General features: G+C 42.4%; 1 protein-coding gene across 1 annotated transcript; it reads left to right on the top strand.

Annotated features, from left to right (window-relative positions):
• Nucleotides 1-3,444: 3,444 nt before the first annotated feature.
• Nucleotides 3,445-9,574, top strand: SAXO1 (stabilizer of axonemal microtubules 1). Its single transcript, XM_058044541.1, is given in 7 exon segments — nt 3,445-3,512; nt 3,894-4,017; nt 7,862-8,042; nt 8,819-8,982; nt 8,985-9,265; nt 9,267-9,465; nt 9,467-9,574. Coding segments are annotated over 7 exon segments (1,125 nt in total).
• Nucleotides 9,575-17,669: the final 8,095 nt, after the last annotated feature.

A 17,669-nucleotide genomic window follows, 5' to 3' on the forward strand; every position in this document is an offset into this window, starting at 1 on the left:
GTTCCAGTCTTTTACAATCCTTTCTGTAGAGAAATTCTTCTTAATATCCATTCTAAACCTCCACTGGTGCAACTTGGGACCATTTCTTGTCATTCTCTCAAGGAGAAAAGACTCACCCCAGCTGGCCACACCCTCCTTGCAGGTAGTTACAGAGTGTGATAGGGTCACCCCTGAGCCTCCCCTTCCCCAGTATGAACAACCCCAGCTGCCTGAGCCACTCCTCCTAGGACTTGTGCTTCAGACTTTTCACCAGCTCCATTGTCCTTCTCTGGACGCATTCCAGCAATTCAGTGTGTTTCCTGTAGTGAGTGTAGTGTAGTGAGTACACTCACTACTTACTACTCCTGCAGTGAGTAGTGAGTGTAGCCCAAAAGTGAGAACAGAGCGGCCTAACCAGTGATGAGCATGGGCCATGATCCCTGCCCTGCCCTGCTGGCCACACTATTGCTGGCACAGGCCAGGATGCCACTGGCCTTCTTGGCCACCTGGGCACAGCTGGCTCGTGTTCAGCCAATGTTGACCTGCATCCTTGAGTTCTTTACCTTGGGCACCTTTCCAGACACTCGCCCCCAGCCTGCAGCACTGCCTGGGCTGTTGTAACGTGTCAGGTCCCCAGAGGACAGTCCTGCACCTCCTGCTCCGAGGGAGCCCATGTTCTCAAGCACTCATGGGCTGAATTACGGCAAAACAACGCTGTGTGATTAATTAAAAAGTTTTACTTATGGTAGGAACGATCTAAATCTTCTGGTAAATTGAGAGGTCTGTGGCAGCAATGATTTAAACTCTTCTGGACAGCCACAGATTAAACCTTTCTGAACAATGGTGGTTTTTGAACAGCCTGCAGCAGCAGTGATTCAAAGTTTTTAAGCAGAGGAAGAAAGGAAGAAGGAGAGTTAGGAAAGTAGAAGTAAAGAAAACAGATCTGTGTTACCACCCAGGGCGCCAGTACTGCCTCTAGTCTCTTTCCTCTGGATGGCAGGTGCATGGATGATGGAAGCATACCCTCACTTCTCCCTGTCACACCATTTATAGACTGGTCCTTGCAGGTGCATCTTGTTATTCCCAAACTTTTCAGAAGGGGTTGAATGGTCTCATGGTTTCAAATCTGTTCTTAAAAATAGTTACCCAAGATAAGGAAGCTGGTCCAGAGATGCACTATGCTACTTCTGCAAGACCCTCTTTTCTAACCACATCTTATCTAGTTGGCATGGTAACATTCCTTTTCTCTTCTGTCAAATGTTTGAGACATTAGCTCTTTCAGGTTAAGTCTTTCAGGTTTTCAGTCTCTCACACGGATGAAGGGCAGGACTTGGCATTTGGCCTTGCTGAACCTCATGCCATTGGCCTTAGCCTATAGGTCCTGCCTATGCAGATCCCTCTGCAGAGCCCTCTGACCTTCTGGCAGATCAACACTCCTGCCCAGCTTGGTGTCACCTGCAAACTGACTAAAGTTGCATGCAATTCCTTTGTTCACATCATTCATAAAGATACCAAGTAGGGCTGACCCCAATACTGAGCCCTGGCGAGCACCACTGGTGGCTGGGCTCCAGCTGGATCTCACTTCATTCACCAACACTCTTGGGACCCAGCCATCCAAGCAGTTCTTTACCCAGTAAAGAGAGCACCTGTCCAAGCCAGGAGCATCCAGTTTCTCAGGAGAATGCTTTGGGAGATGGCATCAAAGGCATTACAAAAGCCCGGGTAGACACATCCACAGCCTTTCCTTCATCAACGAACCACATCACCTTGTCATAGAAAACAATCACTTTGGCCAAGCAGGACAGGGGACCTGTGTTTCACAAATCCAGGCTTTATCTCTGGTTGTCTTGCACTTGCCTTAGAATGACATTCCAGATTATCTACTTTGTGGCTCCTCTGACACCGAGGTCAGGCTAACAGGCCTGTAGCTCCCCATATCCTCCTTCCAGCCTTTCTTATAGTTGGGGGTAATAATTTGCTAACCTCCAGTCTTTTGTGACCTCCTTGGTTAGCCAGGGTGGCTTGTAAATGATGGAGAAGTGGCTTAGTGATGACTTCTTTCAGCTCTCGCAGAACCCATTCTGATGTAGAACTCTGCTAACTCCATCCCCTTCTCATACTTCCAGAAAACACTTCATCACTGTGGTAAAGTACTGCCTACCTGTGATCCATTTCTTGGCTCTGGTACATATTGACTGTTTTAAATATGGAACTGGGCAGTGACTGGCTTGGAAAAACCCTCTCCATTACTGGGCTCTCCCTGCTGCTGAGGATGGTGAATGTGGTGTTCCAGCTTGTCTCTTCCTGAGCCTTCTTAAAAAATAAATTTGCTTCAGATTGCTGAAAACAGCATGCCGAGCGGCTGGAACATGTGTGACATCTACATAAGGACCCCTTGATGTTCTTGGTTATTTTTTACCTCTGAATTTCTGTTCTTACCACTACACCTAATACTTTGCAAAGTGAATTCTCTCTTGTGCTTTACACGGACTTTTGAGCGCCTTGTATATTTTGCTAAAATGTATCACTAATACAGTGTATTCAGAGGCTCAGGCTCCTGCCCACTCAGCATCACTCCAGAAGCAAAGTGCATTATTAATACTTTAATAGCTCCTATACTGACTGCTTCTCCTGGCTGACTGCCAATGGTCCAAACAGGTATGCACACAGTGGAGAAAGTGCTTCTGAGGTAAGAAAGTGAATTTCCTTGTGCCGGGCAGCAGACTCTCTGCCCTGTACCAAAGGATTTGGGCAGTGAAATAGGTTCAGGACGATGAATGTTGGAAGGTCAAGTTTTCTTCTCAGTCTTGTTGTGCTTCTGCAAGGTTGCCCGAGAGTTAAGTTACACTACCCCAGCATCTTAAGTAGCTCTTTTAAAGCAAAAGCTGAGAAAAAGCTGTCTGTCTGGCCATGCTGATGTTTCCTTGCCCAACTGGTGTTTTGCTGTAAAACTGTTCTGATGTTACCTCCCCAGTCTGGTCTGGGAAGGCTCTTGTTGCCTCTCTCCTTTGTTTCCTATGCACAGTAGATAGCCTGCTATAATTACTGCCCTTTAAAAGGAGTTATGTATTCTGGTGTAATTCCACTGTAGAACAGAGATGGGTGGAAAGAAGGGGAAACCTGGCCTGGCTGGGGTTATCAAGAGCTGCCTCTGTTCCTTTTGCAGCATCCATGTTTTAAAATGTAAAAGGCTTGTGTATTTCACTAAGTGCTTGCATCATATCCAAACTTTCTTAGCTGGGGGAGGTGAGGGGAAGTATTCAATTCTTTGTGTGTCCAGAAAAAGGAGCACATTTTTTTCTGGAACAAAAAAGAAATAATGAAATTATTCTTCACAAGAGAGATTACATAGCACATGAAGAGTTGCCACAGAAACCTAAACCGTCTGAAAAGCATGTCAAGAGACATGAGAATACAAATTTGACCTCCACTTACCTCCTCCTACACTATGTCTCAAGTATCTTCATGTCTGTCCTGGAGGATGAGGAGACATACCCCCAGGACCAAGATGGATATAAGAACCACTTACAAAGGTAAGCTGCCCCTGCAGCTTTGTTCAGGACTTCACAGATAACTCCACTTTTGAAGAAGACAGATCAAAACACTGTGCAGTTTTTATTCCTTCTCTATATGTAGGCTAACACGCTGTGCAGGAATCATGCAGACAGAAGTAGGTAGTTGGTAATACGGCACTGCATTAATGGCAGCATTGAGATCTCTCTGTTTTCACCTCCTTTCCATACCTAACAGGCCTACAGGAATCCTCGCTAGAAATAGGGCCATGGGAATTCCTGTATGTTGATCCCACAACAGGATCTTTATATTTAGGATGTCCTGCACATACTCCTGGTACTGCATAGCTGATCCACACATTCAGTGGATAAGGCATGTGTCAAATATACAGAATTTTCTAGGTCTGAGCAGCTCGTGAAGCATGAGACCCTTTTTGTGTTTGCTGTGGAGTTATTCTGTGAATATACAAGAGATGCATACAAGAAGTACAGACACAATGCACGAGCTCTACTGCTGGTAAAACAGGTAAGCTGTGCCTCTAGCTATGTCCTTGTTTCTCAGTTGCACTAACTTGGTGGCTTGTTTCTCTGGGAGCTTTACCCCCTCCTCCTCAGCAGCACTAATTGTCTTCCCCGAGCACTGGGAGAAAACTTTGAGTTACACAGTTAGAGCAACCCTCCTAGTTTTGGTAGGAAGTCATAAATAGAAAGTCAGAGGATTTTACCTCTCCTCTGATCACCTTTCTGCTAGCTAACATGGATAGGCAGATAAATAGTTTTGTGTGTTTCTGTATTTCGTTTTATTATACTGTGCAAATATAATAGCTTATGACTGGTGCTTATTACTGCAGATTTGTCCCAATGTACACAGACAATATTTTCTTGGAAGTGAAAATGATGAAAGAACTTGGGGAATAAAAGGCATGTGAATGCATCATTAAAATTACCTGGCTGAAATGATTGAAAGTTGTACTTTATTCTAATTGCTGCATGTTTGCAGCTGCATGTTTGCAACAGCATAAACTGCAGTTTGTACATCAAACACACAAGAAATGTCGATTTAGAATTACTTGAATTGTGAAGACTATGACCCACAGGTGCAGAATATCCATATCTACACACTTTTGAACACTTTGTTTTGCATAGGCAATGTCACCAGATGGTATTCATTGGAATAACTTTGGTGAAACCAATAAAAAGAGCTGCTATATGCAAGGTGTGGATCTATCCTTCTGTGTTTAGATATCCTTAACCTCTCCATATCTGAAACATATGCATATTTTGGTCTTTTTTCAGTGTTTAGGTCAGCACCTTAAGTGTAACTCCAGAGCTCTAATAAAAGGTATCACAGCCACATTTGGTTACAATTTACAGTATTTTTCCGAACACTGCAAATGGAAATTTTTGTCCAAGCCCCCTCAAAGATCGAGTTGCATACTGAATAAATTCTCTTAAAGGCCCAGATTCAACAAAAATTGCAAGTTTTCATTGCACCATTCTATAAGCATTGCTAGGTTTTAGTGGTCCCTACTGTCATGGCTTAACCCCAGGCTGCAGCCAAGCCCCAGGCAACCACTCGCTAACTCCCCTACCAGCAGGATCAGGGAGAGAATCAGAAGGGTAAAAGCTGGAAAACTTTGGGTTGAGATAAAGACAGTTTAATAGGGAAAGCAAAAACAGTGCACAAAACCAAAGCAAACCAAGGAATTAATTCACTGCCTCCCATGGGTAGGCAGGTGTTCAGCCATCAAGAGGAGAGCAGAGCTCCATCACAGGTGACAATGATTTGGGAAGACAAACACCATCACTCCAGATGCCTGCCCACAATCCCCTTCCCCCCAGTTTATGTACTGAACCTGATGCTGTGTGGTCTGCAATGTCCCTTTGGTCAGTCTGGCTCACCTCTCCTGTGTCTCCTCCCAGCCTCCCAAGCACCCCCAACTTCCTCACCAGCGTGGAGCACAAAAAAGCAGGGCTGTGTGTAAGCCCTGCTCAGCAATGACATAAATATCTCTGTATTATCAACTCTTGTGTTCAGCACAAATCCAATACACAGCACTACACCAGCCACTGTGAAGAAAGTTATCTCCACCTCAGCCAAGTGTTTAGAACATTGTATTCAATTAATTATCATAACTAAAATATTGAAACAGCATATAAAATAGTGCTGCTCTGGTATTAAGTTACCTTTCCTACTGTATTGTCATGTTCTTTCCCACTGAACACATCATATACCAAATGACACTGTAGGGTTAAGTTGTTGCTATTGCTTGTCACAGTTCATGTCAGATGACTTTGCAACTTAAAGTTTCAAAATTCTCTTCTCCCCCAGGCTACACATGTAGCTGTTTCTGCCCATCTTCAGATATGTAATCTAATTTTAATTAAGCCTTGCTTGGTTATAAGGAGATGTGCCTAACCCCCCAACAACATACGGTTCATATCCTGAATTCCCTCCTGTACCCCCTAATGTTTTCAAGATTGTCTACATGGGAAACTATTAATATCTACGGTTAAGAATTAGAGTTGAAATAAAACTGTAACATATTTTGAAAGAATAGTAGCACTGCTGGCTTACACTAAGTAAAATAAATTCATAACGCCTATGAGGTCTCTAAATGTGTAGAGCTTATAAATTTAAAAAATTGAAGACAGATGGACTTGCTTATCATATTTTGAATATTTTGCAAGAGCTATGGTTACATCCAAAATGCACAGAGTGTTCTCCAACAAAGATGGTGGGAGAACCTGAAAAGTTTTTTGGTAGCTCTTGGTTGGCAGCTGAAACGTGAGATCTCTGAACAAACCTCCTCTTAGAGGTGGTCTGAATCTCATTAGCTTCTCACTTTTTAACACTTTATTAATGCATTTCCTGTAAAAACACATCTGTGTATGTTCTGGTTCACCCTGTTGGACTGTTTCTCCAGGAAAATGATGTACCCTAGGCATGGGCACACAGTCAGCATCTCACCATTGTGGTGGTGCCTGGACATCTCCTACTTCCCAAGGGAAACAGGAGCGCCAAATTCTGATTGGACTGAAGAATTCAAATATCCTGATACAAATACCCTAATTGCATAATTTACTCTATAGTGCTTTGACATCTAGACTTCCTTCCTGTGCAGAGTCAGCTGGAAGCCTATTTGCCTCACGATTCTTAGTGTGGTTTGAAAGGAAGGAAAATGATAAAAAGAAAACAAATACCACCCATTGGGTTAGATCCAAGACTATTTCATTTCAGCTTCCTACCAGTAACCATAATGGTCTCTAGGGAAAGTTGCACAAAATTACTAGTAAGGGGAAAAAACTATGGTCTTCCTCAGCACTGGTCAGAGAGTTAGGCAGTTTTGCAATAGATTCCTAGTGTGACAACACAAATCTTTTCAGATTACAGGGCCTCATTTATTTCCCTGATATCCTGTCAAGAAAGGAACATATGAATGTCCCTAAAATACCACCTAAAATGTTTTCTTAGTCATAAATTTGGATTCAAGATTTCTGGAATACGGGCTATTCCTGCAATATAATTCAGTGTTTCACGTTAGTGCAGACTTATTCTGCAAATTTCAGCACAGTTTTTCTAATAAGGAAGAACTGGGTCAGCGTTGCAAGTTCTTTCTCAGTTTCTGTTTGTTCTGAGAGCAGGGGCATCAGGGAGAGCAAAGCCAAGGGCCGAGGAGATGCCACAGAGCACAGCTTGCTCACACCAAGATGAGCTGCAAGCCTCTGAAGCTGGCAAACCATAGGCAGCATTCCAGCCGTGCAGCTGAGGAATGGGGTCAGCAACCAGGCCAAGTGAGAAGGCAGAAAGAGGAGGGGTGGCACTGCAGCTCAGCCTTCAGAGTGCATGTGCGGTTCTCCTTGTCCCAGAGATGCTGTGGGAGACATCCAAACCTCCTGCAGACACAGGCATACTCTGTGCCCAGAGCCAGCCACAACACAGCAGCAGGAAGGTGTTTGAAGTAGCTACATGCCACACCTCCATAATTCCTGGTTACTGAGCATGAGGATGGCACCCACTCAGCTACCTGCAGAAAATGTCTCTGTGAGACAGAGAATACAATTGAATCTTCCCTCATGGTATTTCATGGTCTCTGTAGGCGTGAGTGGGTACAGGTCTGTTTGATTCAACTTCCTGTGTAGATGCACAGCGTTTCTGGGGCGTAACACAGCAGTGTATAATGTATTCTACAGCTGCTCTTTGAATAAGAGTAGTGAAACACTACATCACAAACAAATATTTATTGAAATAGAAAATGTAATTATCATAATATTGATATATGGTTGGACTTGTCAAAGGATTTCAGTTGAGCATCTCAATATGATTCCTTTTTCATTTCAGATGTCTGTGTGTTACAGAATAAACCAAGACAGAGCAGACCAGACCAAACAATAGGTTTGCTCCATCAAAAGAGAAATTTTACCACAGAACCATTGTCCAGAATGACAGTTTCTACAGGAGACTTGTTGCCACTCAAAGCTGTAAACCTCTGAATCCAGGCCAGAAAAGCAAGGCTCCCTTTGAGTACATAACCAATTACAGGATGAATTATGGATGGGCAGAGTGCAATAAGATGACGTTTAACAAGTCCAAGTGCCAAGTCCTGTGTTTTGGCCACAATAACCCCTGCAGCATTACAGGCTGGGGATGCTGTGGCTGGACAGTGCCCAGAAAGGGACCTGGGGGTGCTGGTTGACAGTCGGCTGAGCATGAGCCAGCAGTGTGCCCTGGTGCCAAGAAGGCCAATGGCTCCTGGCCTGTGTCAGGAACAGTGTGGCCAGCAGGAGCAGGGAGGTCATTCTCCCCTGTACTGGCACTGGTGAGGCCACACCTCGAGTGCTGTGTCCAGCTCTGATCCCTCAGTTTGGGAAGGACCTTGAGGTGCTTGAGCGCATCCAGAGGAGGCAACGAGGCTGGAGAGGGGCTGGGAACACAAACCCTGTGAGGAACGGCTGAGGGAGCTGGGGGTGTTTAGCCTGGAGAAAAGGAGACTCACAGGTGACCTTATCACTCTCTACAATCTCCTGAAAGGTGGCTGCAGCCAGGTGGATGTCAGTCTCTTTCTCCAGGCAGCAACTGACAGAGCAAGTGGTCACAGTCTAAAGCTGCACCAAGTGAAATATAGGTTGGATATTAGGAAATTTTTTTTAATGGAAAGAGTGATAAAGTACTGGAATGGTCTGCCCAGGGAGGTGGTGGAATTACCATTCCTGATGTGTTTAAAAAAAGGTTGGATGTGGCACTTGGGGCCATGGTTTAGTTGAGGTGTTAGGGCATGGATTGGACTCGATGATCTTCAAGGTCTCTTCAAATTAGTGATTCTGTGATGTGCCACCTCCTCTGGTGAAACATTATGTCCATAAAATTCAGATATACAAGGTCAATTATGTTTCATTTGATGGTCTCACTACACACAAATTTTCCTACCAGGGGTGGGCTGGTCAGCCAACTAAGCTTCCAAAACCATACCAGAAAAAAACAGCCCCTGTCTTCCTTTCTCCACTACAACTGGATTTCAGGAAAAACATAAAGCTTGACTACAGCCTCCTGTATTCACCAGAAAACCTGATATTTATCTTCTTCCTCTGGAGAAAATGGACATTCACACCACTACTTGGACACACTGGAAGCACCTAAATGAAAAGCCAGCCAAAATGTGTCGATCTTTGGCCCAGCTTAATAAAATTACTGAGCCATTTAACAGCTCTTCTACAGTGAAGGAAGACTATAAGCCTTGGCTATGAAATGGACTAAAACCCATCACTCATGCTCCAGACTTTCCCAGCAAAACCAATAGATTTCTTGGCTACATTTTGGACCCATCACGGACCTCATTCTCTCACAGTTATGTAAACCTACAAGCCTGTCTGGTCAGGCCCAAAGCATCACAGTCTCCCAGATGCTAAAACAACCTACGCTGCCAGTTACACACCAAAGAGCTGTGCTAGATGCCTGGCCCCTTACAAAGACCCATCCCAGTTACATCTTTGAGAAAACTGACGCTGACAGCTTGATTTTGTTTGGTAAACAAACTTCTTATAAACCAGTTGCTGTTTTCATATTTGGAGAACTCTTAAAATAAACTTAATTCCCTGGCACTGACTCTTTCTAGTAAATTCATACAAGTGAAGAACATAAAATCCAGGGAAAAGACATTGATTTTTGTATCTCTGTATTTTTTTTTTATTTTTTCCTACCTAACTCTTGCTTATTGATTGAGAGATGTCCTCCTCCTGAGACGGTAATAGAAAGATCTCTTAGTAATAAACTTTATTATGGATGAAAAGGGCTCCATAAAAACAGAGGTGGAACAGGCACATTGCCTGATGTGAAGTCACATGTAAAAGTCATTGCTGGATAACAAAGTCTGATATCTGACCTTTTCCCGTATTCCCATCAAAGACACATACAAAAGGTACAACTACTGTATAAATATTATTGAATATTGCACCTTCATAAATTGTGTCACCGTGCTGTCCAGAACTAGGCTATCAGATGGGAGGTTTGTGTGCCAAAGATGCCACCCTAGGCTGACATCTTGTAAGAGAACTTTTTCAGTAAAAGCTCTTCACTTCAGGGTTCTGGATAGGTACCAGAAACATCAAAGAGTTGAAATTGTCACATGTTGCTGTAGCTCAGCCAGCAGCCAGAGTTGCATTATGTTTTGAATAAAGCCATTATTAAGTTTCTGACCCTAACTGTTCGTTTCTGTGTCTAAAGTGCTTTCTGTAGGCTTATGAGTGTTCTATTGGCACTCTGAAACTTCCTGACTTCTTAAGCACATTCTACTTCCCTAAATCCTCCTCTCCCTTACTCCTGGCAGCTCTGGCTGTTTCCTGAGTATTTAGCTCAAGTGCTAGGTAAAGTTGTTGCATGCTTGATGATTCTTGTGGGTCCTTTCCAACTCAGAGTATTCTATTTTTATGTGACTATGATTCCATGAAAGGCTTCTGTCTGACCATAAAGCAGCATTTAAAGAGGAAGATAATTTTCTGTGTAAAGGGATTTTAAAAATTTGGGAAAGCTTTGAAACCTGTTGGGATAAAAATTCCTCCTAAGTGCCGTCAAGTTAAAGCTAAACACATTCAGTCTGAAAGCAGGAATGCTTAACCCTGAGGTTGGGAAGCCGCTGGAACAATACCTTAGGGGCACCGTGGTTCTGCTTCCCTTGAAGTCCTTGAATCAGTCCTAGAGGCCTTTTCTAAACATATGTCCTAGTTCAATGAAAAATTATGTTCCTTACCCCAGGAAAAAAGAGGCAAATCTCTACAGATTACACTATACAAAAGGGCCAAACTATGCAGTCATTGATGACTTCACACAGCCTTCAGAAATTCAGTAACCCGTAAAATATTCACTCACCTGTGGTGAGGTATTGACTGAGAGTATGTTTGGCCTTTTTTTTTCAGCTCCTCTTATTTTACCAACTACTCTTTTTGAATCTGCATTTCTTTAATATTGAATTTCTACAAGAAAGTAGTTTTTCTTCCCCATCTCTTTTTCACTAGTTGTTTTTCTGATTTTATTTATCAACCTGTAGTTCTGCCAATTCTGAAATAGAATTTATATGAAAAAAACAGCTGAGGCTTGTGACTGCAGAAAAGATTGTTTTTATGCATAAGAGCTCTCCAACTGTTCTTTCAACTCTGATATGTGACTGGCAGGGGACACAGAGCAAGGAGAGTCTAGTATTTACATTTATTTTCATTACAGGTTTTTGTGGATCTTTCTTGCTAGGTGGAAGTTAGTCTTATCAAGCTCAATAGCAATGCAATATACCACTTAGCAATAGTAATTGCTGGGTTTTGAGTGTAACAATGGGAATCTTGATTTTCCATGCTGTGGACTAGCTAAAGCAGACCTGGCTGGTTTAAGTCCAATCCTTCCAGAGCATGAGACACAGCTGTGGGTTAGTTTTTTTTTTTTTTTTTTTTTTTCTTTTTCTGTTTTGTACCTCTATGTGTTAAAAACTTATTAAAACCAATAAATGATAACACTTCAGAAAAAATGGGATTTCTGTTTTGTGACTTAGGGTGTGGTTCCACAGAAATTAAGGCCGATTAAAGCCTGGGCTGCTGCAGTTTCACACTTTGTTCTCCTACAGCTGCATGGTTTCCCATTGTGCCTCTTTTGATAATAACATTAATGCTGTCTGACTGCATGATGGGCTAAATCAGAAGGCTTACCTGGCTGGGTGAAAATCAGTATTTTAGTAAGATTAAAACCCATTTATTTAATTTCCCTGAATGAGTGCATGACACAGACATGCAGTTATCAACTTAGGTGCAGATGGTCAGTGAAGAATCACAGGGATCTGGTAGCCCAGGCTTGACTTGGCAGTCCTCCCTTTGCTCAGTAGCGCATTTAAAGTAAAGCAACATTTTCTATGTCTGAAGTTTAACTGTTTGAATTAGGCAGTGTCATTAAGCATAAGAAAAATTATATAACTATACTTTGGGATAGAATTGAGATGTTTAACACAGAAAATAAAGTTGGGCTGCTCTGCAGTACACAGGATTTGGTTATTGTTTTCATGCAGAATGAGTTATGGATAAAGATGAGGAAAAGTTAATTTTACCTGATGTTCACGCCACTTAAAATTATTTTTTCCTTAGAGTTATCACATTCTCAGAAAGAGAGAAGTACAAGTCAGACATCCTGAGAGAGAGCTTAAAATGTCACTAAACTGGACTATAGGCTTGTGTAATTGCTTTTGAAGTTACACAGTGCAGGAGGAGGAGAATGAAACTACCTGCACGCATGGCAGCACCAGCTGCTAGTGCTAGATAAGCAGGAACGTGTTCAGAAACCTCTCAGGTGCTCTGCAGAGATTTTGCCTGTTTTATGGGAGAGCAGGGAGCTCAAAAAGACTACCTGCCTGGGCTCCTCAGGACCAGAGAGACACAGAGCTGCTGGAGCTGGTCCAGTGGAGGTGAAAAGATGATGGGGGGACAGCACTGGGAGGAAAGGCTGAGGGAGCTGGGCCTGCTCAGCCTTGAGCAGAGATGGCTGAGAGGGGCCCTCATCAGTGTCTGTGAGTATCTGAAGGGAGGGTGTCAGTGGATGGGTCCAGGCTCCGCTCAGCGGTGCCAAGGGACAGGACAAAAAGCAGTGGGCACAAACTGACACACAGGAAGCTCAACCTGAACATGAGGAAGAGATTATTTACTGCGCAGTGACCGAGCACTGATTGAACAGAAGGGTTGTGGAGTCTCCCTCGCTGGGGATATTCATTGAGTCTGGACACAAACCTGTGCCATGTGCTCTGGGATGACCCTGCTAGAGCAGGGAGGTCAGACCAGATGACCCCCTTTGGTCTCTTCCAACCTGTCCTGTCCTGTGGTTCTGTGACCTTGCACTCATGATGCAGCACAATACAACACTTCTCACTCAGTGAACAAATGCGTGGAAAGAAGGAAACAGCTGCAGTCAACATCCTACTTTTGAAGACTGGATAATGGCATCAATACCTAAACATTGGCTGAAGTACAAAGCCTGCTATCAAAAAGTGTTTCAAAGACCAAAATGAAAGGATGAAACAAAGGGACTTTGTCCTTGGCAGGGTTGAAAAAGGCATCCAGGGTACTTACACCATGAAGCATGCAAAAAAGAACAAGGAGGATTGTGCTAAGTAAAAATGGATGAAAAACATCACTGTTGAAGTCAGTTACTACACTGTGACTGTTGCCAATGACAAACGCCACCTATGCACAGGAACAGGCTCATCTATGTGCACTGCAGAGGCTGCTTGGAGGGACAGCTTCTGCCTGCACCCCTGAAAATGCACAGGAGGTGTACTCACCAGCACTCCTGATCTCCAGGCAAAGCATGATCTGTTTGGCAAGCCTTAAGCACAAAAGCTGAATTAAGGAGAGATGTGCAAATTAAATTTTCGAAGTGTAGTAGGTTAACAGAAGGTTATGAATATTTTCATAGCCAGGAGGAAGGCAGCACTAGAGTTCCTCACTGGGAAAAAGCTGAGCAAAATGATTAAATTTGTCTGTTCTCAGTGAGAAACAAAATGAAATAACCCCAGAAGTTACTTGTAATAATGAAGGAGATAAATAATATTTCACTTTTGACTTGTATTATATCAGTCTTTCAACCAAGGACTACCAACCTTGGTGCCTTACATCTGCAGGAGGCATTTCATCTGGAGGTTTGCAGTTGGCAATAGTTGAGAGGTCAAAAAAACCCAGTAAATTATGTATTTATGGTCTAGAAATATGAACCAGCAGCAAATTTGTGAAAAACTTTACCACAAATTCTAAAAAAGGCTTCACCCTTTAGTGAAGTATAGATTACTAAGGAGAGTAAATTGTCAGCACCTCAAGTGTTTCAGGACTTGAAAGATAAGTGGTATGCTTCAGCAAGAACTGAGTGTGTTCAAATCACAGAGGGAAGCAATATAGATCTTGGGCATGGTATTCAGGAGACAGGAAGCAGCTGAATTTAATGTGTGAAAAACCAAAGCTTTTCTTTGAAAGACAAAAAAATTATCTTTCCTGAGGCACGGATATGGTCTCCCTGAGGGATCTGTGTTATCTCAGCTGGAAAGAGACATTTAGGCAGAGAACTGAGTTCATTGGGATGGGAACCTTCCATAATGAATATTCCGAACAGAGTTCACTTTTGGCTGATCCCTCTAAAAATGAGTCTTCTCCGTCCTGTAGTAATGTCTCTCTGCCTCCTTCCCCCTTTGGAAGCAGTTGTTTGAGGACCTGTTCTCCTTTTCTGGTCTTTTGGGGAAATACTCCTTTGGGGCAATATGATTTTCACTTCTCTATGTTGCCGCACGTCTGTCCGACAGAGGTTTTTGTCTGCATTCAGAAGAGAAGGAATAGAGTAGCTCTAAAAATGGCAATGCTGTGTTCATCTCTGCATTCCCTGTTTCCACTATCTCACTGGTTCTGTGCTTGCTGGTGAGAGGTGTCCCCAGACTGGTGAGAGGGCTCATGTGGCACTGCCTAACACCATGACACAGGCTCAAGCATACTGCTTTGCTGGGCAAGCAGGCCCCTGCTCTGCTTTGCTCTCTGCTTAAAAGAAAACACAAAGTGCCTGTGAGATCCTCCCTGCACAGCTGGATTTGATTTTCTATTATTTGTATGTAGTGGGTTAACAGTCAGATTTTTCTTTTTTTGGTAATAAAATCACTAGGTTGTATGCCATTACTTGAAAACTGACTCCAGGAGTGTTTCAGAAGGTGAAGTGTTTTAACAAGCATCCACCAACATTATTGGTCAAACCAATAATTTATGCTTAAAAAATCCCAAAACAACCAGCAAGTTGAGAAGAGTGGGGGGAAGTCTGCCTATAGCCCAAAATAAACTATTTCTCAGCCCAACCATTAAACACTTCCTTAAGGGAAGAGAAATCTGTCCTGGCTCCTCACTTGGAGAGCAAGCTCTATATGGCTTTTCCGGTGTGATCCTTCTGGTCCATTACTGCACTTTCCCACTGTCCCTAGGGAGTTTTTACACAAACCATGCAAGATCTTGAAGCAGAAGACTACTTTATAGCACTAAAGAGTGTAGCAGTAGTAGTGAGTGGTTTCCCATGCCCATGTCATGTGTGGATAACTACATGCTTATTATGGAATTGTTAACATCCTGCCACTGCTTTAAAAAAAACAGTATTTATATGTAACCAGAGTCCAACCCTCTGGTGTGCCTTTCCCTTTTAGCTGCATAAAACACCATTCTTTAGCTGCATAAAACAGCATTTTATTTACAGCTACAGAAATATAAAGCCTTTCTTTGCAAAGGCTTTAAAGGCCAGACAAAATTGTTGCTTTCCCCTTTTTCCCTTCTCCTGAGAGATAAGCAGTGTGTTAGCAGGAGGGATAGAGAAGTGAAACCCAAATTTGCTCTGCTTTCAGAGAGGAGTCTCCTGCTCAGTCTCTGTTCAGCTGGGGCCTCAGCTCATGCAGTCCTGCCTGCCCTGCTGCATACCCCTCCTAAAATCTCACGGATTTAGCCAAAATAACCCTGGTCTGTCAATGGATACATGAGTATTTGTGTGTCTGGGCAAGTGTGGAGGCACCCTGTGAGACAAGAATGATGCCTCTGGCATAGCCACAAGTATTGTACTTCAGTGAAAAAGCAGGTGAAAATACAAATATGTATTTCAAATGGATAAAGAGTTGCTGATATGCATCTTTTCCCCTAATAAATTTTGATAACTTGGGTTGCAATTACTGAAATGCCTTAGTGAAAAAATTATATTAAAAAATATTAAAAATATCTATGTATATGACCAGATTTTAGATTTGATTCTGACTGGACACGAATTGTTGGCTGGAGATGATGAAAAGCAATGTACGTGAAATAGCCATCAACCAATATGCTTTGGTGTGAGAAATGTGGTAAGATTGGTTAAAGATCAGTAGAAGAAAGAGATGTGATTTTCTCCTCCTTCAATTTTGTGCTAATTCAAGTATTTGACAGGCTTGTTGGTTTACTTTCTGCAAAACTGGACAGTTAATAGAAAACACTGTTGACATATATATATATATATATATATATATATATATATATATATAAAAAAGAGAATGAAGGGAGTGGTTAAATCGATGATCCCCAAGCTGTGGTTTGCAGTTGATATGTACAGCCAGAGTAAGCATTAGCAGTTCTGAGCTTCCCATCTGCATACACTGCTGATCTGGGAGCAAACTTGACATTCAAAAGACTTGGAAAGCATCTCTGCTAAAAGTTATGTAACTGAATGAATAAATGAAGATTATTTACTCAACTACTAGCTAAAATGATCAGACACTTGCTGAAAGCTGACATTAAAAACTTTTGAGGAACTTTATGGTTCTAAAAGTCTGGAAAAAAGTAAGTTTTTGGTGGACCTTCTTCTACAAACAGAGGCATCAGGTGATGCTGATCTAGAATAACCAAATTTACGAATCAGTGTTGGTGCACCAAACAAATGGTAAGGCCTTTTTGTTTGATAGGTAGTTTGCAAGAAGAATCCTAACTTAAAAACTAAACAAGCTCTAACTGCAGTCCATACAACTACATCTAGAGAGAGGGAAAAAGATTTCTAGCTAGAGGTTACTTTGGAAAACTCTGGCTATGGCTTCTATTTTTTGAGATCATGCGTGCAGACACAGATGCCTGGAACAGTTCAGCTGCGCTTTCCTTGTCACATAAGAGGAGCTGGGAACAAGGAAAGGAAAGGAAACAAGGAAAAGTTGTGGGGAACCCTTCTGTATCTTTCTGTTTGGTCCAGAACTATTTTTCTTTTGTGAGGAAAATTAGTCAGGAGAGCAAAACTGGAAGCTTGCTTTTAAGGTTGCAAGCACTTTTTGACTTGAGTAGTACTTAAAGCCATAAACATAAGAGACAATAATTATTCTTTCGAGAACATAAGCAAACCTGTTCATTTTACACACACAACTTGTTTTAGTGAAAATGAATGATGAAATTCCCATTGCCTTCAGTACTGTGGATTGGAAGTCTAGCTCCGGTCTTTGACTTGCTCGTCTGTGTGAGGTGTTACTTGCCTGCAGTTTAGGTATCTAAAAACATCTGCAGAAACATCACACAAGGGAAACAGTCAAAAAAATCAGGGCAAAACTGCTGTTCCCTTTTAGCAGAGACATATTTTTGTTTGAAAAGGGCAACAGCTTACTTTTCAAAATTATTTTTTTCTTTCTTAAGAAGAAATGTTGATTAACTTTGTTCTTCTTTCCTCTCATAATTCAGACCACTACTGCAATTCCTTCTGCACATACACCTGATGCTTCAGGTAGCTGGCAGGTCCATTACTGAAGGCAGCAGCAACCTGTAAGGATAGACTGAATTAACAGGTATTTCTTCAAGCCATAGATTGCTGAGGAAAGTTATGTCTTGAAGCATTGATACTTAAAAAAAGGCGTAAGCTTTTATTGATCTTCATGGTCCTTGTACCAGCTTTATACTTCTGCAAGAGCAATAGGGGATAGCCATTAGCAAATAAGAATAAGGCAAGGCAAATGGAGAATTAAAACATATCTCCAAGATATCTCCGTTCTGAGGGGCACAGAATCTTAATGTCTGAAGAGTTTTGACAAGGAGATGAGACATCTCTTTTCCCAGGGCAGGTACATCATGTGTACTTTGTGTAACAGGTGTGTGCTGCTATCACAATAAAGAATAAGGACAGAGAACTCCAACAGCTTTGCTACT

This window comes from Melospiza georgiana, chromosome Z (genome assembly GCF_028018845.1).
Source record: "Melospiza georgiana isolate bMelGeo1 chromosome Z, bMelGeo1.pri, whole genome shotgun sequence".
Classification (NCBI taxonomy): Eukaryota; Metazoa; Chordata; class Aves; order Passeriformes; family Passerellidae; genus Melospiza; species Melospiza georgiana.